Here is a 25,661-nt window from a genome sequence, read left to right on the forward strand (position 1 = left end):
TCTCTTGCCCACTGGCGTCTGCCATCACTTTCTCGAGCTCAGCTGTCTACTGTTACCGCCTTCAATAGAGACGTTGCACACCCTTTGTGCGTCGGCGCCCGTTGGGACTAATTGTGTTTGGTCTGGAAGGAGAAGGCCCAAGAGACGGGCCTTGCTCAATAAGTCGGACGTCTGACTGGCAACACCAACTGCTGTCTTGTCCACAGAGGTGTCGGCTTTGGAGGGAGACAATCGTCATCTTTCATTCGCAGCCGCAACAGCAACCACAAAAGAGGACGCATCTATCCGACCCGACCACGGGTGTTTCTCTCCCTTGTGCAGCAACCCTCGATGTCCTTCGACCGGCCCTCACTGGCTACGGCATTCACCTGAAGAGATCACAATGCGACCGAGAACCTCAGAAACGGCATCCCAGCCTTCTCAGGCCCAGGCGACATCCGTTTCCTCAAACCATCACCAAGCCCTCGGGTCCGCCCCGCCTCCAGCCGATACTTACTCCGACCAACAATCACAATACCACCTCCACCGCGAACCCAACCAGCAGCAGCAACAACAGCCTCACGACCCTCCGACACATGGGCAACCAGCGTACTCTTCTTACAGCCAAACGTTCCCCGTGATACCCTCATCCTACTACCACGAGCCTGGCTCATTTATACACGACGACTACGACGATTACGAAGACTACGAGGATGACGACGACGACGACGATGATGCGGAGGGTGAGGATGACGACCTAGACATGAGCGACAGCGATGGAGGTGCTCCCTTGGATCATGTCATGACAGTCACCAGCCTTCTGTCTCCCATGCCCGACAACGAGGCCGAGATGGACCCCCCTCAGTCGTTCTCAGGGAATCATCACTTTGAGCAACCCGTACATTCGCCACAAGAGCAGCACACGTCCACGGGGCCGCCTGCTCACATGATTAACTACTGGAACGTATCGATTGCAGCTGGTCATGCATTTCTTGATCCGATAGGAGCCCATCATCCCACCCCACTTGATACGACTCCTTTCCATCCCATGCTCCATTCTGGAGCCATGGATGACGACGACGACGACGATGATGTTTTCTATCCACCTGTAGCCGAGCAGCTCCAACAATTTCAAACAGTGGTTGCCAACGAGGACGAAATAGCATGGGAAAATGCAGGTCCGCCGGCCCTCAGCAATCCCAATCCAAGCACCCTCGGTCCGGAAAATCCTGGTCTGACCGATTTTCTCAAGGGCTGGGCCTGGCGTAACGGATTTCAGTCCCGAGGACCTAGTCCTGGAATTCGTCAAATCAATGCACAGGTCTCGCGGGATGTCACGCGCGTGCGATACTCGGATTTGGAGGGCGATGCATACGACGCGCAGGGCATCGACTGGGAAGCCTTGGGGGTGACACGCAAGAATGCTCGAGAGCGGAGGTGCCTCGACTACAAGAACTACACAAACAGGACAGATTCCGACATATGGGCGGTAAGTCGCCTCATGAAACAAAACCAACCCAGGACTGTAGCTGACACGATCATCATAGCCCCATCTGCCAGACAGGATTATACGAAATACCGAAGATTTCTTCAGGTTTCGTCGCATGGACATCCGTCAAAACGTTCACTTGGCCCATTTCCAGCTGCGCAATATCCTAGCATGTGCTGGGCGCAGCCATGCCTTCTATCCGGGTCAGCGAGCCGTTCACCGGATCAACCCCGTATCGGGAGAGAGTGAAGTGGCCATGGACCTCAACGACATGATTGGCGTCCAGATTTCAACTTTGGACGCCGACTGCGGCATCTTGATTGCGGGTACTTTCAACGGAGAGTACTGCATGCGAAACATTTACAGCCAGGATAAGAAGTACACCGAAGGACAGATCACCAGCCACGTAAGTGGCATAACCAACCATCTGCAGATCCATGCTTCCAGGAACTCATCCTCACCGCTGGCCGCCTTTGCGTCCAACGACCAAGGCTTCCGTGTCATGGATGTGGCCACCGAGAAGTTCGTTCTGGATACACAATACGGCTGTCCCATCAACTGCTCCGCTCTGTCCGCTGATCGTCGTTTGCGCGTAATGGTTGGTGATAATTACAACGTCCTGATTGCAAACGCGGATACTGGTGAAATATTGCAAGAGTTGGGAGGCCACCGTGACTTTGGGTTCGCGTGCGACTGGTCAGACAATAGCTGGACCGTTGCAACCGGTTTCCAGGACATGAGTGTGAAACTCTGGGACGCTCGAATGTGGACCAACTCAGACGGTACCAGCAAACCACTCACCACGATTCGCTCCGAGATGGCAGGTGTCCGCAGCTTGAGGTTCTCTCCCACCGGCAGCGGCCCTCAAGTTCTCGTAGCAGCCGAGGAAGCCGACTATGTCAACATCATCGACATTCAAAGTCTAGCCCACAAGCAGACATTTGATATCTTTGGGGAGATTGGAGGTGTCGAGTTCACCAACGACGGCCAGGACCTCAATATTCTCTGCATGGATCGTACTCGTGGAGGGCTGGTTCAACTGGAGCGTTGCGACTTAGCGTCTAGCTCCGATTTTGAGTACGCACATCAAGCGGCAGCCATGGATCCTTGGTGGAGGCCCAGCCAGAGCGGAATACTATCTGATGCAGATATGGTTCAGACGAAACTGCCAGCTCAGCGGGAAAGGGGGTACGACCTCTTTGATGACTTGGAGCCTTTCTGAAAGGGCATGATACCCCCGTTGTCGTCAGCTACATCTATCAACGTTGGCTGCGTCAGGGATGCATTAATCTCCTAGCCGTCGGCGTTTTGCGTTGTTTCGGCCGGCGTGTCATGGCAAACTTGGTCGATTTGGCGTTAACCCGCGAGCTCTACCTTGGCTCTCGAACCTTCGACTTGCTCACACTTGATGTGTGTGTGTGTGTGTGTGTTCGACCTATAGACAGTGCCCGTGCCTTGGTGCGCTGGCCTTGGGAGAAGACGGTTAGGAAAACATTTCCAGGGTCCGAGACTTCTACAAGCATCATCTTCATTTCCTTTCTTCATATTTTGACATTCAGCACAGCGTATTCACTGTTCATACTGCATGGAGGGTTTCTTAACGACTTTACGGAGGGACGGTGGGGAAGGTAAAGGACGCAAGGCATCGGTTGGTGTCTGCAGGCTTTCTCGGTTCTTCTTCCTGTCCGCGATATCCTTACTAGGGACGTGTCAGTATTTTACTTGGGTGCGTAGAAACCGACATTGGTTTTCTGGTTGCATTACTTTTTGGCAGGGCGGGACACGCGGATACACATTACATCTTTTCTCAACATGATGGATCAAAACCTAGGTGCCTGGGATCTTTCAGCATTTTGGCTTCATTCTCTGGGGAGTTAGTGTTTTTATGGCTCGGTCTGTTAACTAGAAGATGGGTTCCATGAAAAGGCCAGGGAGGGGAAGAGGGGATTTAGGATTAATCCATGGGGAAGGCGACGGGGAGGGCCGGAAGATATCCCGATAAAGACGTTGACGAAATACCACTTCTCATGACCTTGCTCTCATTCGTATGTGCGTTATGGCTCTTTACGCTTGTGTGTTTTTTGTCTTCCCTTCTCCCTCTCATCTCATTTCTCCTTCTTGGACATTACGTGGGCACGTGAGGCATGCGAAATGTCCCAGCGAGAGTTCCACTTCACGGACCAACAGTTCGGACGAGAGAAGATGAGATCAAGATTGGGAGCGGGGGTTCAACTGAACGTCATGTTAGAGATGGTATCTTTGCACCTTTGTCTGTTTCTCTTTTGCCTTTTGCTCTTTGAAAATTTGGTACTGATAGTTGACACTCCCCTCAAAGCAAGGCAGGGAGATGGAGTTGTGTGTGATGGAGAGGTGCAATTGTGAACTTTGTGTATTGGATTCTAAATCAGTTGCGGGAGACCAAGGAGATACGAATGACGCCTAGGCGTGAATTTGTGTTTGGGCGAGTGCAAGTCCAGTCTTGGGCACTACATAAACGATGGCTCTTCCGAGTTATATCAAGGTATTTGATTTATACAAACACGTGTTAGGAGACTTGGCCTGTCCTCCCATACGCGAATCGAAACAGAGCTTACATATACATATATATACAGAGACAATGAAGATAAGGGCAATATATATAGATGTAGATTTCGAAACCGCAAGGAGGAAGGATCACTCCAAGTCCACTACTGTCTGGGGTATCCAATTGTCATTGTACACTTGAAAGGGAAACGTTGCAAATCGTCTTCGGTGGAAAAGAAGGGGGGTTTTCTTTGTCTTTTTATCTGGATTCATGGGTACACCTCAAAGCAACGTCGGAAGGAAGAGGGATTAATCTCTTTTGTATGTTCAAATGCCGAACGTTGAATTAGAAAATAATTGGGGGGGCTATCCATTTGTTGTTCACCATTTCCCTTTCTTGTTTCCTGGTCTCGTGATGCTATTTCTCTTTAAGCGGAGAAGAGGTCACCGCAGCCCCAGGTGCGCTCGCAACCGCAGGTGCCGGGGTCCTTCCACTCGTCGTTGTGGAAAGAGAAGAAGACGGTCTTTCCACCGGCGAGCTCCTTGATGGAGGCGATGGCGGTGGCCTGCTCAGAGGTACCGGGGCAGGCCTTGCCGTTGCAGTTACCGCCGGAGGGCCATCCGCACTCGAGGTTGTAGGCAGGCTTGGTGCCGCAGATCTGGGAGCTCTCGAGGAGCTCAATCTGGCCCTTGACAAAGGTACCGGCGTCGGTGGCGGCGGTCTCGGCGTTGAAGTAGGGGTGGATCTGACCTCCGACGACGTCGATAACGTCGCAGATCTCGGAGATGACATCAGACTGCTGCCAGACGCCGACGGTCTCGGCGGTGGTGTAGGGACCAGAGTAGCCAGCAGCGGTGATAGCGGCCTTGGTGGAGACGATGAGCTGCTTCAGGGAGCTGGCGGAGCAGCGGCCCTGGAAGATGCACTCGTTACCAATGACGACGAGCTCGACCATGCCCCACTGCTTCCAGGCGGTGATGGCGTCAACCTGGTTCTTGATGTCGGCGGAGTTGGGGTCGCAAGACTCCTTGACGAAGATACCAATGATCATCTGGAGGCCGTACTTCTTGCAGGCGGCGCCGACGTTCTCGAGGGTGCTGCAGTCGGTGGAGTAGACACGGACGGTGCGGAAGCCGGAGTTCTTGATGGTGGAGATGTCGGCATCGACCTGGTCGGCGGTCTTGCAGGATCCAGAGGCATCCTCAGAGAAGGGAGTGTAGGTGATGGCCCAGTGGTCGCCGTTGTTGCCTCCGAGGCCACCGCCGGTGGCGGGGGCAGAGGAGGAAGGAGCGGCAGCAGAGGAAGTCTTGGCCGTGGTGGGAACAGGCTCGGGGGTAGCGACAGCGGAGGTCGTGGGAACGGGAGCGGGAGCCTGAGTGGTGGGCTTGGCAGCCTCGGTGGTAGGCGCAGGCTTGGGGGCCTCAGTGGTGGGCGCGGGAGCAGGGACGACGACGGGGACGGAGCTGCTGGTGGGCACAGGGTTCTGGCTGGTGAAGGGGCAGACAACGACGACGCTGGTCTCGGTGATGGTGGTCACGACGGGAGGGCGAACGTAGGTACCGGGGACGATCTCGGTGACGACGGGGTAGACGCAGGTGGTCGGGGCGGTCACGGTCGTGGTGGTGGGAGCGATGGTGTAAGTGCCAGGGGTAGGGCAGACGTAGGTGGTGGTCTCGATGACGCTGGTGACAACACCACTCTTGGTCTTCTCGGTGGCGTACGGGCAGACGACGGTGGTGGCCTCGACAACAACGGTGGTGACACCACCGATAGTGTGAACACCGGCAGGGACCTTGGTGGTCTCGGGAGCGCAGACGGTGGTGGTCTGGTTCACGGTGATTGTCGTGGCCGGGAAGGTGTAGGTACCCGGGGTAGGGCAGAGCTCAGGGACCGGAGTCGGGACGGGCACCACGGGCTTCGCGGTGGACGTGGGCTTCTCCGCGGCCTTGGTGGTCGCAGGCGCCGAGGGAAGGGCGCTGGCGACAGACTTGCTGCTGGGCTTGCTGGGAGGGTTAGGAACCACTGTTGATCATCAAGTCAGCACAGAAGATCGATACCAGCTTTATTCACCTCCGCATTCCAAGACTCTACAGGGCTATAGAGCAAGAATGGTTTCGGATAGTAAATGGGGGTGGAAGTGAGAGAGATACATACGCGTAGGCTCGCCGTAGATGGTGGTGTAGATGGTGGTGCAGCCGGGAACACAGACGGAGGCCTGGTCAGCACCTCTCTTGAAGAGGTCGGCGTGGGCGTGACGGTGAGCAGCGGCGGTGACACCGGTGACGGTCGCGGCAGCGACTGCGAGGATGGAGCCCTTCATGGTGAATTAAGTTGCCTTTTTTTTCTTGAGTAGGGGAATTGAGTATTATTCGACTTTGGGAAGCGAGTGCCCGCTAAAAGAGTGAAGCGGTAGTGAAGGTTTGCGCGTGTAGAGACGAAAGGGACGACGAAACTACGTTGACGGCATCAACTCATTTGACGGTGTTTTCGTAAGGAAAGGAAAAGGGAAAGAGAAAGAGGAGGAAAGAAAACTGGCGGGACCGGGATGTTATTATTGTGATGGTGGTTAGATTAGGTAGAAGGCTAGTATCCGTACTTTCATGGGTACGACCATGAGAAGTCTAGCATGTCCCTGGGGGCCCTGGGCCGGGGTGTGTGCGCGAACGGTGTGTGTGTGTGTGCCCACTTCCAGATGGATGAATGGGCCAAAGTGCGGGCAGGCTAGCGTCCAATGACCTTACGTTGGATGGCATCGGGCCATTAGTTTGGCAGTTTGGCATAGGAGGAGGGGGGACTGGAGGGACTCTGTGTGTGTATTCGTCTTGTGTATTCCATGATGCTGGTGACACTATGTTTACTATGAAAGTCGGGGAGCCGTTGGTTGGTGACCACGAACTGTTGATGGCTGCGGGATAAAGAAGCATTGGGCAATGTGTAAGAGCAACACTACCTCAACTCAAACTGAGGGGTTTCTTGTGTTCCTTTACGGATACAAGCAGCAACTCGACAGCAAACAAGCCCCTGTCCTCGGCAGCAAGTCACAACAGAAAAGCTGAGGGGCAAGGAGGTGGAGAGGTACCACTGTGTAGGAGCCAGAAACGAATCTCAGCTTCAGAGAGTCCCAGACTTCTGGTGGAGTGTCTGGGGATTATCGGGACTATGGGATTCGGGAAAAGCAAAGAGACTCTGTCGGTTGAGGATCACAACGGAGACGCTGCCATCCGGAGAGAGGGCTTCGGTCAGGGGGTTGAAGAAAGGATACGGGTTGGCAATCTTGACTGGGCTTGTAGTCGAGTCAATGAGATGACCAGAAGCATCTTGGCCACGGTTCGTCATGAATGACTGTCAGACTGACAGCGCAAGGAAAAGGGAGGCGAAATGGCCATCCCGGTTAAGCATAGTTGGGGGATTGTCGTTTTGGGCTCTTGGAAGACCGCAAGGCGGGAAGGCCAAGCAGATCCAGTCCAGAGGCGGACACGACAGCAAATGAGCGAGTAAAAGCGTGGTCAAGGGGACTTGGCCAACGGTCCAACCGAATCCACCGTCGACGGAGCCTGGAAGTGCCAGAGAGACTGAGAGAGAGTCTGGGCTTGGAGGGGATTGAGAGACATGGTGTAGTGAAATGGGGCTCGACGTTTATTAGTGACTGAGAGTATGTGGTTCGAGAAAGAATCCAGCCTGGGCTGGGCTCTCTTGAGTCTTGCATCAACCAGTGGCGGAGGGCCAGAAGAAGCAACGAAGAAGGAACGGTTCGACGGTGAGCACGAGGTGAATACCACACCATAATGTCTCTCTTTCTCACCTTCCCACCTACTCCGTACGGAGTACACTCACACAATAGTATAAAACGGGTTTTGGATGTGCAGGAACGATGCAGACCGTAAGGTAAGTTACTGTGTACGTACTGCATTGTAGAAGCTAACAGAGGCGGAGCTGCAAGGTACCCGAGGTGCAAAGTCCACTGAGATGGCTGATTGGGGAGGGATCGGCGGGTGCGGCGGAGGGGGGAAGGAGCGAGTTGGACCTTGTAAGCTGCAGTTGCCTCCCAGCTGGAGGAGCAACTTGAGAAGGGGGGAGGAGCGAGTGGTGCGTCCGGGAAATTAGCTAAGCGACATTGGACACTTCCCAAGCAGCAGACCCAGAAAATGAGATGAACCTCCCACTCGCGAGTCTTGACTCTCCAGGCTCCTCCTTTCCCAGCCAGGGAACCTTCTTTTTTTGCGCCCATGCCAAGCTTGTTTACTGTTTACGCTAGCCCCCGGTCCATCCAGTAATCCAGGAACACACCTCACCGTCAGTCACACGGTACTTACACTAGTTTGTACACCTCACCGTCGCGCCGCCCGTTGTTTCCTTGCACCGGTGACCTCAGACCTGGCGCTGTCCATTCGAGCAGCAAGGTCAATGCTAAGTCTCGAGTCTCTTGCCCTCTCATTGGTATCAGGCTAATAATCTTGATGACAGTTCATCTTCGTATCGTCAAGAAGGGGGGGGCCCTTCCAACAAGGGTTCCCGCCGCTCCTGCATGGGCGGTCGAAGAAACCACAAACCGTCGCCCGGGCCTCCTAACTTCCGTACAACTCTTCCGCCCTACGCTGATTGCGATGATGATGATCCGTACGAATTAGGAAAGAAAAATGAAATGAGATTCGACTCTTCGAGTGGCCGAGAACGCCGTTTCGTCTGGCTTGGTCAATCCATCGTCTTCTTCAATCTCCAAGCGCGACAATTCCGATGAACCATCCACTACGGAATACAACGTACGCATACATCAGGCTGTCAGCCAATCCCGACTTCTTGCGGATGTTAATGCACCCTGCCATCCCATGGATTCTGGACCTCGTGTTCGTGGCTGATCGCCCGGCGCGCTTCGGCGGCAAATTTGATGTCTCTTGATGGATCACCTGCACCCTTCGTTTCTTGAAATCACAGCTTCTCGGAGAAGCAATCTTATGGTCTGCTAGAGAAAATCGACGGCGCGTCACCGAGAGAGATAGCGGTCACGAGATGCTCGAGGTGGTATGCAAGTGAGCCTTGAGGTGTGCATACTTCTCCAATCAGGCATAGTTTGGCCCGATGATTCGTACCTGCATCTGCCAGATGCAAGGCCCGTCCGGAGGCAGAAAATAACCCGACGGTCTACTTTTTAGGCGACCTGGATCACCGACCACCCAGATACTGTAGACTGGCGCGCGAGACTCGAACTAGACTCTGAAGTCACTAGACTATCTGAAGCACTAAAAAACGCCTCACCAGAGAAAGGTAGTCGAAACACACCGTTCACCTCGCAACTAATCTACGAACAACTGCTTTCTGTCTGCCGCAGTCTATCTTTGGTTGTTCCAAGTTTCTTGCTATGCGGGGTGGATCTCCAACGGCCGGGGGGCTTGTTATCATCGAACGGTTCTCTCCACCTGCATCCGTACGGCAACACAGACTTGGGAGCGCATCTCGGGATGCGGGATCTTCAACGAGGCTACAAAGTGCACATTGCAATTTATACACTGCGGATATCTATGTCGAATCGTCGATGGCCGTTGAGACGAATCTACAATCTTTTCAAGCCCAGAAACGCCATCTAGAAGCTCAGCCAGCGCACAAACACTCTCCACCGCACGCGAGCGAGCGCCTCAATGACTTGGACGGTCCTCAGGCACGTGCGCAGCCTCCTTCTGTTCCTTCTGATATAAACGGAAACTGCCAAAATCTGAAAATAAAGAAGAGCCTTTTGCCGCAACGGCCAAGGAACATGAACAATCTGACAGACCGTGGGCAAGCCTCAAGTAACGACGGTATTGTACCTACGTCAGCACGTGGTCAGGTAAGGTAGCACTCCTGCACAAGTCTAAAATGTTTAATCACGCTTAATTGTGAAGGGCAAATCACTGCACAAAAAAGCACCCCGTCGTCAGTTGTGGATCCCATTTCCCGCAACCCCTTTTTTTCGCTTTTGCTTTCCAGCTTGGCCAGCTTCTGCTCAACTCTCAAGCCTTGGCCCCCTTCCGCGCTGAATCCTCTCCCACTCGCCCATCTCCGCCTCATCCCCCCAGAGAAAATGCCGAGCTGAACCAGACTCTTTTCGGGCGGGGACTCGCGATCCCCACCACCCTCTCGTATTCACCCCCGGGAGGCCTAAGACTCGCCAAAGAAGCAAAATGCTGGCAAGTTGGTCAATGGCCGACAACGCAACATCCCGGTCTCTGCACAATGCGTGCAACGTGCAAGCTGCCAGCGATCAACGTGTCTGGTGAACCTTGACAACCCATTCAACCAACCCGAGGAAACATTATGCAGATCTATTTCCCCAAGCTGGCATAGTGAAGACTGTCTAATCTCACCAAAATCTTCCGAATTTCCCATCAGAGCCATCGACTCTCAGCGCCAAGTCGAAATGGTACCGGGAGAAGGAGTCAAGAGATGAAGTTTCCAGACTTGACCTGCGCTGGAACCTCTTTTGAGTAAATGTTTTGCTCATCTCCTTCCACTACGGTCTTGTTCGTTTGACCGTGCTACATCTTCCCACATGGCCGCGAAAACTGTAACAAGATGAATTGATGAACATGGAGTTCTACCTGTCAAAATTGTGGCCTAGCAGATCAATGTCAAAGATCCCAAAAGCTTGACCTCTTTCTTTCCGTATGCAAATCACCTAGTCCAGCCCATTAGAGATCACCACCCCCCCCCCCCTTTTTCTTTCGACTCTGTGCTTTATGTACCCCGTAAGCTTCAGTTGCTCTAGACTTCAACGGATACGTAAGGATAATACCCCGTTGAACACCTCGCTTTCGAGATAGATCACATAGAACCCTAAGCAAACCAGACCCAGACCGCCAAAAGACACAATTTCATCTTATTACTCCGCAAGCCCAGCCCACGACTCGGTCACGGCTCACGATCCCCACCACGCAAGGCCCCTGGCCTCTACGAATAGAGCAGAGAGAGATTTTGGCACCAGGCACCAGAAAAAAGGGGGCAAGCTCTCGGTTCCTGTCCTTGACCGTTGACGGGCTCGAGTCCCCCGGCCCGGGGCAGCCGGAAATATCCGCTCTTTCCGACTTCCGGGCTCCCAGTCTTGGGCGCTCTTCGCCTAGGTATCGTAGACAAACAATCTGATAGCTTCCGTAGCCCATCTTGGAGCTCGCACGAGTCGGTTGCCGATCTTTTCGGCACTTCCGCGTCGCTGTCTGCCCGCTGTCAAGGTCAAAGTAAATTCAGAACAACGTCCACTTTCATACTCCATAGCTAGTGCGTATACTCCGTATGTAAATATTGTTTGAAGGTCACGACGCGCATAACTCCAGCAAACGCATGTCAATCGTCAAAGTGAGAACCAAAACGGGCTTGAAAATCAACGCCATGCCTAGAAAATACACATTCTAAGGAAAGATTTCGGTCTACCAATGTTCTCTTTCAGCCTTTGCCTAATTCCCCGCCCTACTTGATAGCCCCATCCACTCCAAAATCAAACAGTAAACAATAGTGTCACAGATACGCTTAGGTGCCGCGTTTACTTCTTAGTAAAAGAGGCTTCCGCGAGCAGCCCATTGCTCTCCCAATCATAAGAAACCCATTCATACGTCCTCGTCACTATCGTCACCAAGGAGCTCGCCTTCGTCGTCGTCGACAATGTCGTAATCTCCTCTGCCCCGCGCGAAACTGTCCCTCGTGGTGAACCTGCGGTTGCCCCGCCCGTTGAGCCAGCTGCCCCTGCTTCCACCGCTCACACTCTCGTAAGCAGAGGTGGCGCGCCTCCACAGCGCCGAGGCGACGAGCGGCAGGGCCGCCGCGACGGCAACCACCGCCGACAGGGCAATGACCGGGTACTTGATCCACGGCGCGTCGTTGTCCAGGTTCGACGACTCGCCCAGCCGGATCTGACCAAACTTGTCGTTCCAGTTCTGGTATACCCACCAGCCAATGGCTCCTGCGAGTCCGATGGGGATGACAACCGCAAAGAAGATTGCAATGCCAGACGTTCTGCGCCGCCTCTCAAACTCCTCTTCCTTACCGGCACAGGCGTGGACGTTGGCCTGCTTGTCGAATTCTTGGCCTCCATCGCAGGTGGTGAGCGGGATTCTACGATAGCCGGTGGGTTCGTAGTATTCAACAGCATCGGGGTTTTCCTTGCACCACTGCTCAGCCGACATGGGAGATTTGCCCTCAACAAGACTGCACTGTTTGTGGCCATCCAACTCAAAGTTGTAGTCGCTGTGAATCAGTTGTTAGCCATAGTGCGTGCGAATACTAAGGTGTGGGGATGTGCTTACCATTCATAGTCGGCCCTGGTGCAAGTGCAGTTCTGGAGTTGGTAGAGATGCTGGACCTTGAGGTCATTGTAGCAGTTCGCTTCGTCTTTCTTGCGCAGGTACTTTGAAACGTGTCCAAAGAGGCAGTCATCGGGCTGCGATGGGTGCTTGGGCGACCACAGGTAGTAGTCAGAGTCACCGTTCTCGTCGTTCTTGCAGGGGCGGTCGCTCAAGCCAGTAAAGTCAACGTTGACAGAGAACATCTCGCCACCATCGTCCTTACACCAGATGAGGAAGTTTCGCGAGGCTCCGGAGCGGAGAGTTGAGATATCCAAGACAGTGACTTCTTTGTCGGTGAAGTCGAACGGTTTCCAGGTCTTGCCCTCATCCGTGGTGTACTGAATAGTCTTCGTCTTGACTGGGTTCTCGCGGCTGGCCCGCTGAACAAGGACAACAATGGATCCTTGGTCACCGTACTGCCAGGTCCAAGCACCCTTCTTGACGTTCTTCCAGGTAATGCCGGCATCAGTCGTCATGAAGGTATCGGCGTCCTTGACAGAGCCCAGATTCGGGCCCACGTTGCCGTAGCCAAACATGAGTCCAACCGCGGTAGCAGCGGAGAAGGTCTTCTTCTTATCCGCTCGCTCGGTATAATGATGAAGATGCAGCGCACACTTCTCATCGCCCTCACTGCTACTGCATGAGTAAGATTTGCCATCAATGTCAGCTTTTGGCGGAGGAAGGAAAGCCCACTGCGAGCCGTCGTTGTGAGAGATTTGGGTTTGGACCTTCTTCGGCTCGTTCTTCTTGTCCTTGTTAGCGACGGTGTTGATAAGTGCGACACCCTCGAGGCCGGTGATCTTCTCGAAATCCACATAGTATTCATCATTGCAGTTGACAGCCTGTGCGCTCATGACGTACGACGTTCCGTTCGAGTTGCTCTTGATGATGCTTCCCTGCCGGCGCCCCTCCGTAGTCTCGGTGGCCACGAACAAGTTCACAGCATGCGTGGAGCTGTCTAGTACTGTGTAGGCATTCTGGTGGCCCGGCTTGAAGTTGACGGGGAAGTGTGCTTCAGCATAGCTGACGCCGTCCAAGCTGGCAAGAGCACGGAGACCATTCTTTTCTTTGTCTTCTGCGGCAACGACGATGAACTCGGCCATGGTGGCAAAGTCCTTCACATCTGACTGATGGAACTGCTTGTCCTCATCGAAGAAGTCCTTGCTGGAGACGATGACCTTTGGGTTGTCCTTCTCATTGTCCTCGCGCTTGTGGGCAAGGCAAACAACTTGGCGCATATCGCGGAACTTGTAGGCCGAGTGACCGGTGAACTCGCACTTCTGAACGTAGCGCATGGCCGTCTTCCAATTATCACCGCGATCCCTGGAGATCGACGCCTCCTTGAAGCACTGGTCCTTGCCATCAATCTTCTCGCACTTCTCGCCTATCCAGATGAGCCAGTCCTTCTTGTCGGGGTGGAAGGAGAGAGGGTTGCTCGTTCCGGGCTTCGTGGGCGCTTCAAAAGAGTGGAAATGCTCCGCGCGATCGATTGTGTACAGGACCTTCTTGGAGTCGGTGGTAAAGAACACGGCGTCCTTGAAGTAGTAGTGGGGGTAGATGCCGCGCACTTCCTCGTCTTCAAGAATCTTGTCCCATGTCTTGCCGTGGTCTTTTGTTCGCCAAATCTGCTTGTCGGCTCGCATGCTGTTGCCGGCGTACTCGACCGGTCGGACGAGAATGGTCTCGTCAGCCTCAGTGCTCGAGTCGCCCCTCTCCAAGTAAATCTTTTCAAAGTCCTTCAGGTCTGTCTTGAAGACGTGCTGAACCGCTTTGATCTTGCCATCAGCAGGCGCACTGGGAGTGCCGCCAATGTCGGAGCACTTTCGCTCAACTTCATCATCCTTTTGCGCGCCGCTCTTACGCTTGCAAGTGTTTCCTGGGATCTTGCGCCAGCCTGATGAGCCCTTAAACGTGTCGTCCGGCTTGGCATTCTTGCAAGCATTGTCAGGCGCGACGATGGGGCCAACCTTCTTACAGTTGTCACCATCCTTGACGAAGTTGTAGTCGCACTCAAAGTCCGCATCCGTACACTCGCAGTCTTCGGTGACGGGAACGGGGTCCTTGAACTCCTGCTTCATGAAACAGTCGGCCGTCTTCTTGCGGCGGCGGTACGTCTGCTTGTGGCCCATCAGGCAGGTAGGCTTGCCATCGGCATCGGGGCGGGCGTGCCAGTCCTCCAGGTCGTCGTCCTTACATGTTCGCTCGTGCAGGCCCTCAAAGTCAATCGCAATGATATGGTACTTGGCATTATCGCCACCGGTCCGGCCAACGAGAAGGAACTTGAGACTAGTCGAGTCTTGTGTTGTTGTGATCAGCTCGGGCTTGATCTTCAGGTCATCCGGGAGCGAGGCTTTCTTCCAATTCTCGCCGTGATCCAAGGAGTATTGAATTTCTCCCACATCTTCCTTGTTGGAGTCCTTGACGGCTACCAGGATGGAGCCCTGGTCACCAAACTCGTACTTGTGAGGGCCATCGAGAGCCTTCTTCCAAGTGACACCCGCATCGTCGGACACGTAAACGTCTCCTTCGCCAAACTTGGTCAAAGCCTTGCCCTTGTTTCCAATTCCGAGAACAAGACCAGGGGCGGGGCTGGAAAACACCCTACCAACGTTGTCGAGATCAGTGACAGAATGCAGCTGCAGCTCATCGTCACCCGCCTTCAGGCCGTGGAAGTTTCGACCATCATCGAATGTGATCTTGGTGACAATTTGCTTCTCCTTTCTGGGGTCCTTCTCAACCTCTTCATAGTTCTTCACAGTGTTGACGATGAAGATGCCCTGCACACCTGTGATCTTCTCAAAGTCGACGTGACCACGGGAATTGCGGTTTGTGTGCTCAAGGTTCTCAATGAAGAAAGTGCCGTTGGAGTTACTTGTGAACATGACACCCATTGGGTTCGAAGGTCTTGTGTTCATGACGTCAATCTGGATACTGTAGTTGGTGCTTTCCAAGACGGTGTAAGCCTCCTGGTTGATCTTGTGCCCATGATCGGTGGGGAACATGGCGCGATGCCACTTGATGGTGTCGTCTGTGACGAAGAGGGCCATTTCATCCGTGTTTAGGGATGAAGTGGCAACCATCAAGTACTTCTTGACCACGGCCAAGTTGACGACACCCTGCACACCTCTGGTTGTATCCATGTTCGGCTCAAATTCTTGAATCTTGTTGTCAATCTTTTCGTAGTAATTGTCCGACGCAAAGAGCCGCTGGTCCTCCTTGAAAGGCGAGAAGCTGTCGCGGACAATGCAGAGAATCCGCTGCTTATCGAGGTCGTCCTTGCCAGTTGTGAAGAGATCCGAAGACTTGGCCCACCAGCATCCCGCAGTGTTGAACCTGAGGGGCTTCGCCTTGGACTTGAAGCCATCCGTTGTGTACATGGAGACTTCTTCGCAAAAGATGCCGGCGCAGTCCATGCCGTTGAAGATGATGCGATCCGGGTCGCCGGCGTGGAAATGGAGAATGTCCTCGCGGAAGGCACTGGTGCCGGCGACACTCTCCCACTTTTGCCATGATTTGCCTTTGTCCGAGGTCTTCCAGTGTTCTTTGCCTTCGGTGATTACGTAGGCGCGGCTCTTGTCGAATTCGTGCATCGTGAGCATGTAGGCCTTTTCGCCAGGAACGTCTGAGACCTTGTTCCACGACACGCCCGCATCGTCGGACCGATAAATGTTTCGTTCGGAGACATCGTGGTAGAGGATAGAGTCGGAGTCTTCGAAGTAATTCAGGTTGATGGGAGGATGCTTGATTGTGGTAACCTTGATTGTCGGCTCGTCCTTTGCTTGGACAGCTGCTGTCAAGGTTAAGACAGACAGCAGGATGCGCCACGGGGCGGCAGCCTGGCCCCTTAGCCTCATGTTCGGAGCTTCGTCTGGATATTGGTGATCATCAAAAAGAACAGGTTGTCAGAGGGAGTAAGGGTCGCCCAAAAGCAATAAGATTCGTCCCGAGACGGACGCGGGAAGACAGCAGGAGGGATCGTACGGGCCAGCCCAGCGGTAATTGACTTGGGTGATTAACGTGTCGGTTGGAAAGTCGTCGAAGTCAAACACATGTCCGGAGGGAAACGTCAGCGTAGGAGGTATGTTTCGCAGCACGCGAGTCGGGTGGCTAAGCTTCAGCTCCACCCTAGCTTTGACGCCACACCAGCGCATCAAAGAGTGTCGCTCGGCCCCCGGGTCCCCCCAATCAGGCAGTCAGGGTGCTCCCGGTGCGATGCCGACAGCTGTCTCCCTGGCCGCGCCCGGCTGCCTCGCCCCGCCACCCCTGCCTTGTGCCTTTATATAGAATGCTTCCCATCCACCACTGCCAGAAGACAGAGATATCGGCATTACTTCAGCGTCGAATCGTGCTAATCGATATATCAGATAGCGACTTCATCGGTGGCTTCATCAGTTGCCTAATTAGACTTTCAATTGAAGTGTCTAGCTACTGGTATCCTTATTTCCGGCTCATCCGGAGGATGGTATGTGTTTGTACTACCCACTGTCAACAGCATCGATACTCTGCCGTTGGCCAAAAGATGAATGCGTCCCAAGCGTGATCTACAACTATTTCATATGTCTGATTACAGAAACCCCGAGCCAGTAGTCTTCTACTGCCGAATGAAGTCTTCAAGGCGACAGCTGAGGTTCATGAACGGGACTAATTTGCAACTCTCTTTCGAATACCTTGCTTGAAGCTATCCGTAAATGCGGTGGTAAGCCTCATGGGAGATTCTGAGACCAAAATCTGTCGCCTCCGTTCCCACGTATGTTATTATCGACGCGAGGAATGTTTCCATTTCTCCTAGGTTGGTGATAGAAAGCCATAATTACTAAGGTAGCAAATTTGTCTCGTCTGGAGATATTATCGAATGGCGAATCTCAATTTAATCATACACAGTATACAATAGCATCTTCTAAGCATCTTCAGAGACTAGCCGGGATCCACCTACCCGCTCGTCGTCAATATCGGGGCTTTCTTTTCTCGCATCTATCCATATCTTCAACGTAAATTTCGCAAATTCTGCGGGTGCATCGAGAACAAAACAAAGTTAGCAGCATCTTGATTACTAGTCACACCCAGCCTCACTCGTAGTCGAGTCCGGATCATGCACAACATCTCATCACCCTAAGGTAGGTCCAAGAGATTATTGAAAATAGTCTAACTCATTAAGGTACTTATTTGTTCTCGTTTCGAGAACGTTTCTATTCAAGCAAATGCCCTCGGGTGCTTGTCAGTATTGAAGGCTTACATTGCATCTCTCCTGGTGGAACCGAGCACCTGCAAACTCCACTTCTCCCGGAACAAATTACAAAGATGAACCCCCGGCCGAACCCCACGGCGCAAGCCGGATACGATCCGGAACAGATCCCTCTCCACCTGGAAGCCATGGGCTCCGATCGGCCTCCGGGAAAGATGACCGGGGTGATCAGGATCAGCCCCGGGATGAAGAAGAAGGCAAAGAGGCTTGACCTACTCCGTACGAGTCTCTGGTACGAAACACTTGGGCAGGAGATCTGGCCCCATCAATGCAGGTAGGCAATGCAACCTGGAGCCTCTATGCGAGATGGCTGAGACGTTTTGCCCCGCAAGATCAATGCGGTTGGGTTCCCGTTACCTGCATCAGCATTGGATCATGCAGATGGTGGTCAGGCGTGTGTGTTGGCTTGTTGGTGTTACCACTTCCTAGACAAAAATCACGTCCAGGTGCCATAGAAACTTGATTTGTGCGTGATGCAGTAGAGAGTTTTCTTTTCTTGGAAGTAGCGGGGGTTTATATAGGCAACTACCTTATATTCCACAACTCTCAAATCAGCTTTATCCATTTGCTGATGCACCATCGTCTCGCGTTACATGTTGGAAAGCACCTTTATGCCAATGGCCAGACGAAGTTATGCCCTGATTCCATCTCCCAGATTGCACATTCTTTGACTTTTAGAAAGCCCATACAGAGAAATGCAAGATCGGATCCGCCATCGTCACAAGAGGATCGGAGGTGGTCGATTGTCTTGAGACCGTGCATCATGCAACCCCCCGAACCAGGCAATCTCTTGTATCGAGCTTGTTGAAGACCAACTGATCCTATAACCGCTCTGTGGCTGCCGGCCGTTTCGAAAGCCCTATTTGAGAGTTTTCTTAGGGTAAGTGCACATCGTAGTGAGGCAGCCATTCGACGTGGGCGGTGTGCATAGTGCAAAGATGATGGCGGCCTGCCTTGTGCCCTGATTGATCGCATGGCAGAGCTGGTGTCAAGGTAAAAAGACCCCAGAAGCACTGATAAGCTGATTAATCCTTCGCATTGGACTCCCCGTCGGCCCCATTGGCAGTTTTGGGCTCTCCTTCGGCATCGAAACCCAAAGCATCCAGTTCGCGAATAAGCTCGTTGATTTTGATGACCTTGGCGATCTGCTCTGGCAGAAGCGTCCCCCCGCCTTCCTTCTTATCCTTGAGGTCCTTTGCCTGCTTCAGCTTCTTTCTAAGATTCCGAGCCTTCTTTTCTCTCTCGACTTCGGGGTCAACCTCTTCGGCCTTAGCAGCGTTACTATCGCCACCGATCTGCTTCGTATCGTCTCCTTCCTCCTCGCCGGAGGCTTTGGCTTTCTTCCGCGCTTCTCGACGCTTTGCATTCTTATTACTCGCGGCAGAGGAGGCGTCGGGCTTCTCTTCCTTCAGGCCTGTCGCTCCGGGAATTCCACCTCTTGTCGCGCGATCGCGGAACCCAGCGGCAGTGCGGTTCTTGTAGACTTCGACATCTTCAGGAGGGCGGTAGCCGGGGCGCACTTTGATGGCTTTGCGGACGCTGCCGTCTGCTCGCTTCGACTCGGGTATCTGGCGTTCGCCGGCATCATCCGTGATGATACCCGCATTAGAGGGCTTGGTAGGTTCGGAGGGCATGATGTCGAGAAACTCTGACAGCTCAGCAGAGCTGATCGCAGCAAGAAGCTACAAGCTGTCTGGTCGTGTTTGAGGAACTGCTCCAAACGAGAGCTTCGTATGTTCGTCGCAAGGCTGTGCCGTTCAGGCAGGCTTGGGGCGAGTGCTCACCGGCGGCCCAAAGCGTTCGGTGATGGCCTAGCACTTATGCGATGCGGCAGCTGGCAGCTTGAGGTCGGCACAGGGGGATGGCGGGGTATGTGCGTGCAGCCTGGCCGTTTCGCGGAAGGCCGGGGGAGCTGCAGACGTCGGGGCAACGTGATGATCTACCTCTGCGGATCGAGCAGAGATCGAATACAGGGCCGGCCGAAAGCCAGGTTTCGATGCGAAGCTACGGTCGACAGCTTTCACGTCGGGTTTGAATTGACTGGTGGGAGAGAAAGCGAGCGTGGAAGGTGAGGTCGAAACAACCCCTCCTGCGTCGCGCACTGACCATTCTGGGGTCTGAACCTTCTTTTAACAAACAACACGCTGATTGGTTCAAAGCACATGATCCACTCTGACGGATCCAGGAACACCAGACGAGAAGGTAACCAGCAAGGACAGCGCCTCACACACGTTGCCATCTTCCATCCCTACGAATACACTAAGAATACCGATAGTCCCGTCGGAGATCTGCCATTGCAGGCGAGCAAGGAAGAGGAGGTGAGAGGGAGATAGGCACCGGTCGGGCGACCACACACAGATTCCCTCACATTCTCCCGCATCGAGAGGGCTGGCGTAGGTAGGTAGTTGACTGATTTGGTCAGGATGACGCCACGTGTGTCGCATCTTTTGGACTGGTCAGACCTGCAGAAAGCCGGCGTTTCTTTCGGTGAGGAAGATCTGAGGGAGAAGACGGGAAGTACGGTGCTTTCTGTGCCATCCCATGTTAGCGAAAACCGACCCCTGTGCTGCCAGGTTTTTTACACTTCGGTTTGCCTGTCCAGCTGTGCTCTGTGCTGTCTCAAAACAATCAGGTCTTGGCAATTGTAATCATTGACAGGGTGGAATGTGGGCGACAGCGCACCAAGCCGTCCCGTCTGGCCATTGTAAGTCAGCTTCCTCATCACCCGTTTCAACCAGATTATCCTCCATTCGGGTTGCACCCGCTTTCTGAGTCTGAGGCGGTGGCTTCTGACCTTTAGCATTTGTTATCAACCGCTATCTAGACGCAAAGTATCAGCACTGCTTGCCCTGCCGACTGTGTGATTCCCATCAAGCCACCTCTCAACGCTCCCGCCGGCATAAAGGCGTGGATGAATGGCGCTTCCCTCATCGGGCAGCATGATGTAGACATACAACCATGGCTGAGAGGGAGTGGCACATGGCGCGCCCTCCCTCCTCATTGGGAAGAGCCAAACTTCAGACCATTCAGAATCAAGAAACGCTTACCGCCAAATTCAGTTGAGGGAGGCAAGGTAACTTTCTGAACTGCAATGCACTGCGCTTTGCGACACTCGCTGACGAAATGAGAGGGAGAATCGATATTAAGGGGAATTCTCTCAGTAACACTCCGTACCAAAATAACGGTCCATCTTCGTCTGTACAGGTGACTTGGCCAAGAAAACACAAGCTTCTTTCGACCAGTCAAGCTTTCTGGACTCAGTCCGCGTTCGCCAAGACTTAGGCGACATATTGGTCTCGCTCTCATCAAACCAGAAACCACTTGAAAGAGCAGCCAGCGAATGCGCTCGCGACAATCGTCAGAGCCCTGCACGCTCGTTCTTGGCATTGACCGTTCCATGGTCAGCTTCCTCCGAGCCTTTTGGTGGTCAACAGCAGCTTTCCATCGTCATTGTTCGTCCGATGATTGGTACAGCTTGCTTGATCTCCGGGGTGCCGCGGTTTATGCAGGGTAAAAGGTAGGCGTCGGGCTTTTATGAAAGATGTTGCGGCAGGTGAAATTGATGATGATGCTGTGGTTGCTTGAGTATAACCAGGTACAAGTTGGTCTTGCCAAGGATGTTGTACTGACCTAGTGGGCAAGGCAGACTGGAGGGACTGAACGTGCATTCATCTCTCTGTCCGTAGGGAGTACGGTAGACAATACCATCATCTCCCGCTCCTCTTTCTTCTGTTTATCTTGTTGCTCCCTCTTCATCTCTCCCCAAATCGCTGTGCACTTCTGTGGTGGTTGCTCCTTCCCTCACGTCTCAGAGGAGGCCTCCCAAAAGCATCACCGCGCCTTCTGTTGACTTTGGTACGCTACTGGTGAACTTCAGAGCTTCCGCACTCCATTCGACTCATTCAGCAAGCGCGACAACATTCACTCCTTCCGTACCTCACATTCACCGGTGCTGGCGAAATCTATTCGTCGCCTCGACTACCTTTTCATTACTAGTTTAGTGACTGTTGGGGTCAAACATCAACACCCTGCTTGGCCCAACACATCTTGTTTCGAGAGACAATTCTAGAATAATACCCGGCAGAAATCAACTCAAGCATCTGGATACTGCATCAATTCGAAGACCTCTCGCCATATCGCTTAGTCCTCATTGCCAATATGGCGGCCACCAACAAAGATGCCGAGAAAGGCGTCAATGTCTCGGATCAGGACGAAAAGAGTCAGCAACAACCACTTGATATCGAGACCAAGACAGCCAAGGATGAGAACCACCATGGATCCCGCAAGTTCTCACTGGATACGACAGATGCTCTGACTCCTGATCGCGGCACCGAAGACATGTTTAACACGAAAGATAACAACAAATTCGCTTTCGCCCCCGGTCATTTGAGCAAGCTCTTGAACCCAAAAAGTCACAACGCCTTTTATGCTCTCGGGGGCCTTGCTGGTCTAGAGAAGGGTCTGCAAACCAATCGCAAGACCGGCTTGGGTGTTGATGAAGACAAATTGGATCACGCCGTTTCGTTCGAAGAGGTGGCCCTCAAAGGCGTGCCCAAGTACGGAGCAGCTGGAAACACAGTCCCCCAGCCTGACCCAAAAGCGAAGAATGATATCCCCATCCCACCTCCACCAAGCGAGTACACCGGTGGCTTTTCGGATCGTAAGCATGCGTTTCGAGATAACAAGCTACCTGACAAGAAGCAAAAGTCGTTTCTACAGATGGTGTGGATCGCCTACAACGACAAGGTGTTGATTTTGTTGTCGATTGCCGCCATTGTCTCTCTTGCGCTTGGCTTATACGAGACTTTTGGACAAAGCCATGCACCGGGCGAAGCTCGAGTCGAGTGGGTTGAGGGTGTTGCCATTATGGTTGCCATTGTTATCGTTGTCATGGTTGGCTCGATCAACGATTGGCGAATGCAGCAAAAGTTCAACACTCTCAACAAAAAGAATGACGATCGCACTGTCAAGGTCATCCGTTCTGGCAAGTCGGTGGAAATATCTGTCTACGACATTGTGGTTGGCGATGTCGTTCATCTCTCAACAGGCGACAGTAAGTGTTTATCGTTGAGACATCTGGTCGATCCCTGGCTAACGCATAGTTCTTTAGTGGTACCAGTTGACGGCATCTTCATTGAAGGTCATGGGGTCAAGTGCGACGAGTCATCGGCTACAGGCGAGTCTGATCTGCTCAAAAAGGTCGGCGCCGACGAAGTCTACGAGGCTCTTGACAAGATGGCAAAAGACAATGTCGATCATCCTGATATCGAGAAAATGGACCCCTTCATCATCTCCGGCAGCAAGATTCAAGAAGGCACTGGTACTTTCTTGGCCACTGCAGTTGGCGTCAATTCTTCATATGGCCGTATCACCATGTCTCTCAGAACCGAGCAAGAAGATACCCCATTGCAGAGAAAGCTCAACATTCTTGCAGATTGGATTGCGAAAGCTGGTTTTGCCGCAGCTTTGCTGTTGTTCATTGTCCTTTTCATCAAGTTCTGCGTTGGACTTCCCACAAACAATGGTACTCCTGAGCAGAAGGGTCAGCAATTCCTAAAGCTCTTCATCGTCTCTGTTACCGTTGTCGTTGTGGCTGTTCCCGAGGGACTGCCTCTAGCTGTTACTTTAGCGCTATCTTTTGCAACATCACGTATGATGAAAGACAATAATTTGGTGAGAGTTCTCAAGGCTTGCGAGACAATGGGCAACGCAACCACCATTTGCTCAGACAAGACGGGAACCCTCACGCAAAACAAGATGTCAGTTGTTGCCACGACCCTAGGTAAGAGTATCAGTTTTGGCGGTACCGATGCTCCTCTTGAGTCCTCAAGAGAAGAGAAGCCCAAGAACAGTACGTCGCCTTCCGACGAAACCCACGTCAACTCGGTTCGCAATGTTTCAGCTGGAGATTTTGCCAAAGACCTGAGCTCCGAGACAAAGCAACTCCTCATTCAAGGCAATGCTGTCAACTCCACTGCGTTCGAGGGAGACCAAGAAGGAGAGCACACTTTCATCGGGTCCAAGACTGAAGTTGCCCTTCTCACTTTCAGCCGGGATCAACTAGGAGCCGGACCTGTCGAAGAGGAGCGATCAAACGCAAACGTGGTTCAAGTTGTCCCCTTCGATTCGGCAGTCAAGTACATGGCTACTGTTGTCAAACTCTCGAACGGTAAATACAGGGCTTACGTCAAGGGAGCCTCTGAGATTCTCCTCGGAAAATGCACCAAGGTGTTGGACAACCCAAGTGGTTCCGAGCTCAACGTGGTCGACTTGACTTCGGAGGACAAGGATATGTTCGCGCAAACAATTGACTCGTACGCTGGCCAAACCCTTCGCACAATTGGCTCTTCCTTCCGAGACTTCGACTCCTGGCCACCAAAGGAAGCCGTCTCCGAGGAGGACTCGAGGAGTGCAGATTTTGACAAGATTCACCAAGACATGACCCTCATTGCGATTTACGGTATCAAAGATCCCTTGAGACCTTCCGTCATCGATGCTATCAAGGACTGCAATCGCGCCGGTGTAGTGGTCCGCATGGTCACTGGAGACAACATCTTGACGGCAAGAGCAATCGCCAATGAATGTGGCATCTATCACCCCGAAGATGGTGGCATTGCCATGGAAGGTCCGACTTTCCGCAGGAAGACTGAGGAAGAGCTCAAGGACATTGTTCCCAAACTACAAGTTCTTGCGCGTTCCAGTCCAGAAGACAAGAGAATTCTTGTCCGAACTCTCAAAGATCTTGGTGAGACGGTTGCTGTGACTGGAGATGGCACGAATGACGCACCCGCGCTGAAGCTGTCAGATATTGGTTTTTCCATGGGCATTGCTGGCACCGAAGTTGCGAAAGAAGCATCTGGTATCATTCTGATGGATGACAACTTTGCTTCAATCGTCAAGGCCCTGATGTGGGGAAGAGCTGTGAATGACTCTGTAAAGAAGTTCTTGCAGGTAAGTTGCATGAGTGAAGTGATTAGACGGAATCCGCTAATAAGTCAAAGTTCCAACTGACCGTGAACGTTACCGCTGTTGTTTTGACATTTGTCTCTGCAGTCGCCAGCCCTACACAGGAGTCGGTTCTCAACGCCGTCCAACTGCTCTGGGTCAACTTGATCATGGACACATTTGCCGCGCTCGCGCTTGCCACGGACCCGCCGACTCGCAGTGTCCTGGACCGCAAGCCTGACCGAAAGTCTGCTTCACTTGTCACGCTGAGGATGGCCAAGATGATTATGGGACAAGCAATTTTGCAGCTCGTGATCACCTTTGTCTTGAACTTTGCTGGACGCAGCATTTTGGGCTATGGCACATCCGAAGATGATACCAAGAGTCTGAATACCCTCGTTTTCAACACATTTGTTTGGTTGCAGATTTTCAACGAACTGAAGTACGTAATTTATGGTGAAAAAGTTATGAATGATCAGCTAACTCTCTACTAGCAATCGCCGCCTAGATAACAGGTTCAACATTTTCGAAAACATCACCAAGAACTACTTCTTCATCGGAATCAACCTGATCATGATTGGTGGTCAGGTTCTCATCATTTTCAAGGGAGGTGAGGCATTCCAGATCCATGCTCTAAATGGCAAAGAATGGGGTCTCTCTATCGGCCTCGGCGCCATCTCTCTTCCTTGGGGAGCTTTCATCCGTCTCATTCCCGACGCGTGGGTGGCTTCATGTCTGCCATGGTTCATCCGCAAGAAGTGGGCGCCTGATACGATTTCGGAGAAGCGTCTCGAGGAGCATCGCAAGTTTACTGGCGGTCTCGAACCTCCTCTGCGGACACACACTGGACTCAGAGGCCGCAGAGCGCAGGAGCACATGCCGTTCCGCCAGCGGATGCACAATGTGAAGGTCCATGCCAAGGCGAAGATTGGCGGCCATGATCACAGCGTTTCGCCTATCAAGGAGGGTTAAGAATCAAGAATTTAGCAACAGCAGGCTCGTAATCATGTAATAGTAGTAATTAGTAACAACAACTCTTTTGATCGAGCTTCCGCGACTGGTCGTTTATCACTGCCAAACGTGTTTGGACGACCTACTTCAAATTTGTGTCGTATCAACTTAACAGTACCATAAAAACAGTTAAGGGGCAAACAAAATGAGCGTCAAATTTGTCAC

General features: G+C 52.8%; 7 protein-coding genes across 7 annotated transcripts; 3 read left to right on the forward strand and 4 right to left on the reverse strand.

Annotated features, from left to right (window-relative positions):
• Positions 1 to 382: 382 nt before the first annotated feature.
• CCOS01_07959 (WD domain-containing protein) lies at positions 383 to 2,690 on the forward strand (the record flags this gene model as incomplete). The annotated part of the gene is made up of 2 exons (XM_060456121.1): positions 383 to 1,468; positions 1,527 to 2,690. The coding sequence occupies 2 exons, from the start codon at positions 383 to 385 to the stop codon at positions 2,688 to 2,690; spliced, it is 2,250 nt and encodes a 749-aa protein (XP_060314013.1).
• Positions 2,691 to 4,419: 1,729 nt separating this feature from the next.
• CCOS01_07960 (beta-glucosidase) lies at positions 4,420 to 6,312 on the reverse strand (the record flags this gene model as incomplete). The annotated part of the gene is made up of 2 exons (XM_060456122.1): positions 4,420 to 6,014; positions 6,147 to 6,312. 2 exons carry the CDS (start codon positions 6,310 to 6,312, stop codon positions 4,420 to 4,422), a joined length of 1,761 nt encoding a protein of 586 aa, XP_060314014.1.
• A 791-nt stretch (positions 6,313 to 7,103) lies between these two features.
• CCOS01_07961 (uncharacterized protein) lies at positions 7,104 to 7,603 on the reverse strand (the record flags this gene model as incomplete). The annotated part of the gene is made up of 2 exons (XM_060456123.1): positions 7,104 to 7,334; positions 7,526 to 7,603. The coding sequence occupies 2 exons, from the start codon at positions 7,601 to 7,603 to the stop codon at positions 7,104 to 7,106; spliced, it is 309 nt and encodes a 102-aa protein (XP_060314015.1).
• Positions 7,604 to 7,777: 174 nt separating this feature from the next.
• CCOS01_07962 (uncharacterized protein) lies at positions 7,778 to 8,730 on the forward strand (the record flags this gene model as incomplete). Its single annotated transcript, XM_060456124.1, has 5 exons — positions 7,778 to 7,809; positions 7,859 to 7,877; positions 7,908 to 8,019; positions 8,311 to 8,392; positions 8,457 to 8,730. 5 exons carry the CDS (start codon positions 7,778 to 7,780, stop codon positions 8,728 to 8,730), a joined length of 519 nt encoding a protein of 172 aa, XP_060314016.1.
• A 2,833-nt stretch (positions 8,731 to 11,563) lies between these two features.
• On the reverse strand, positions 11,564 to 16,152 carry CCOS01_07963 (vacuolar protein sorting/targeting protein PEP1; the record flags this gene model as incomplete). Its single annotated transcript, XM_060456125.1, has 2 exons — positions 11,564 to 12,200; positions 12,260 to 16,152. The coding sequence occupies 2 exons, from the start codon at positions 16,150 to 16,152 to the stop codon at positions 11,564 to 11,566; spliced, it is 4,530 nt and encodes a 1,509-aa protein (XP_060314017.1).
• Positions 16,153 to 18,565: 2,413 nt separating this feature from the next.
• Positions 18,566 to 19,174, reverse strand: CCOS01_07964 (uncharacterized protein; the record flags this gene model as incomplete). The annotated part of the gene is made up of 1 exon (XM_060456126.1): positions 18,566 to 19,174. One exon carries the CDS (start codon positions 19,172 to 19,174, stop codon positions 18,566 to 18,568), a length of 609 nt encoding a protein of 202 aa, XP_060314018.1.
• Positions 19,175 to 21,698: 2,524 nt separating this feature from the next.
• CCOS01_07965 (calcium-translocating P-type ATPase) lies at positions 21,699 to 25,457 on the forward strand (the record flags this gene model as incomplete). The annotated part of the gene is made up of 4 exons (XM_060456127.1): positions 21,699 to 22,593; positions 22,651 to 24,491; positions 24,542 to 24,927; positions 24,980 to 25,457. 4 exons carry the CDS (start codon positions 21,699 to 21,701, stop codon positions 25,455 to 25,457), a joined length of 3,600 nt encoding a protein of 1,199 aa, XP_060314019.1.
• Between the last annotated feature and the right edge of the window lie 204 nt (positions 25,458 to 25,661).

The sequence above is a fragment of the Colletotrichum costaricense genome (assembly GCF_030867565.1).
Source record: "Colletotrichum costaricense strain IMI 309622 chromosome Unknown Scaffold_7.1, whole genome shotgun sequence".
Taxonomy (NCBI): domain Eukaryota; kingdom Fungi; phylum Ascomycota; class Sordariomycetes; order Glomerellales; family Glomerellaceae; genus Colletotrichum; species Colletotrichum costaricense.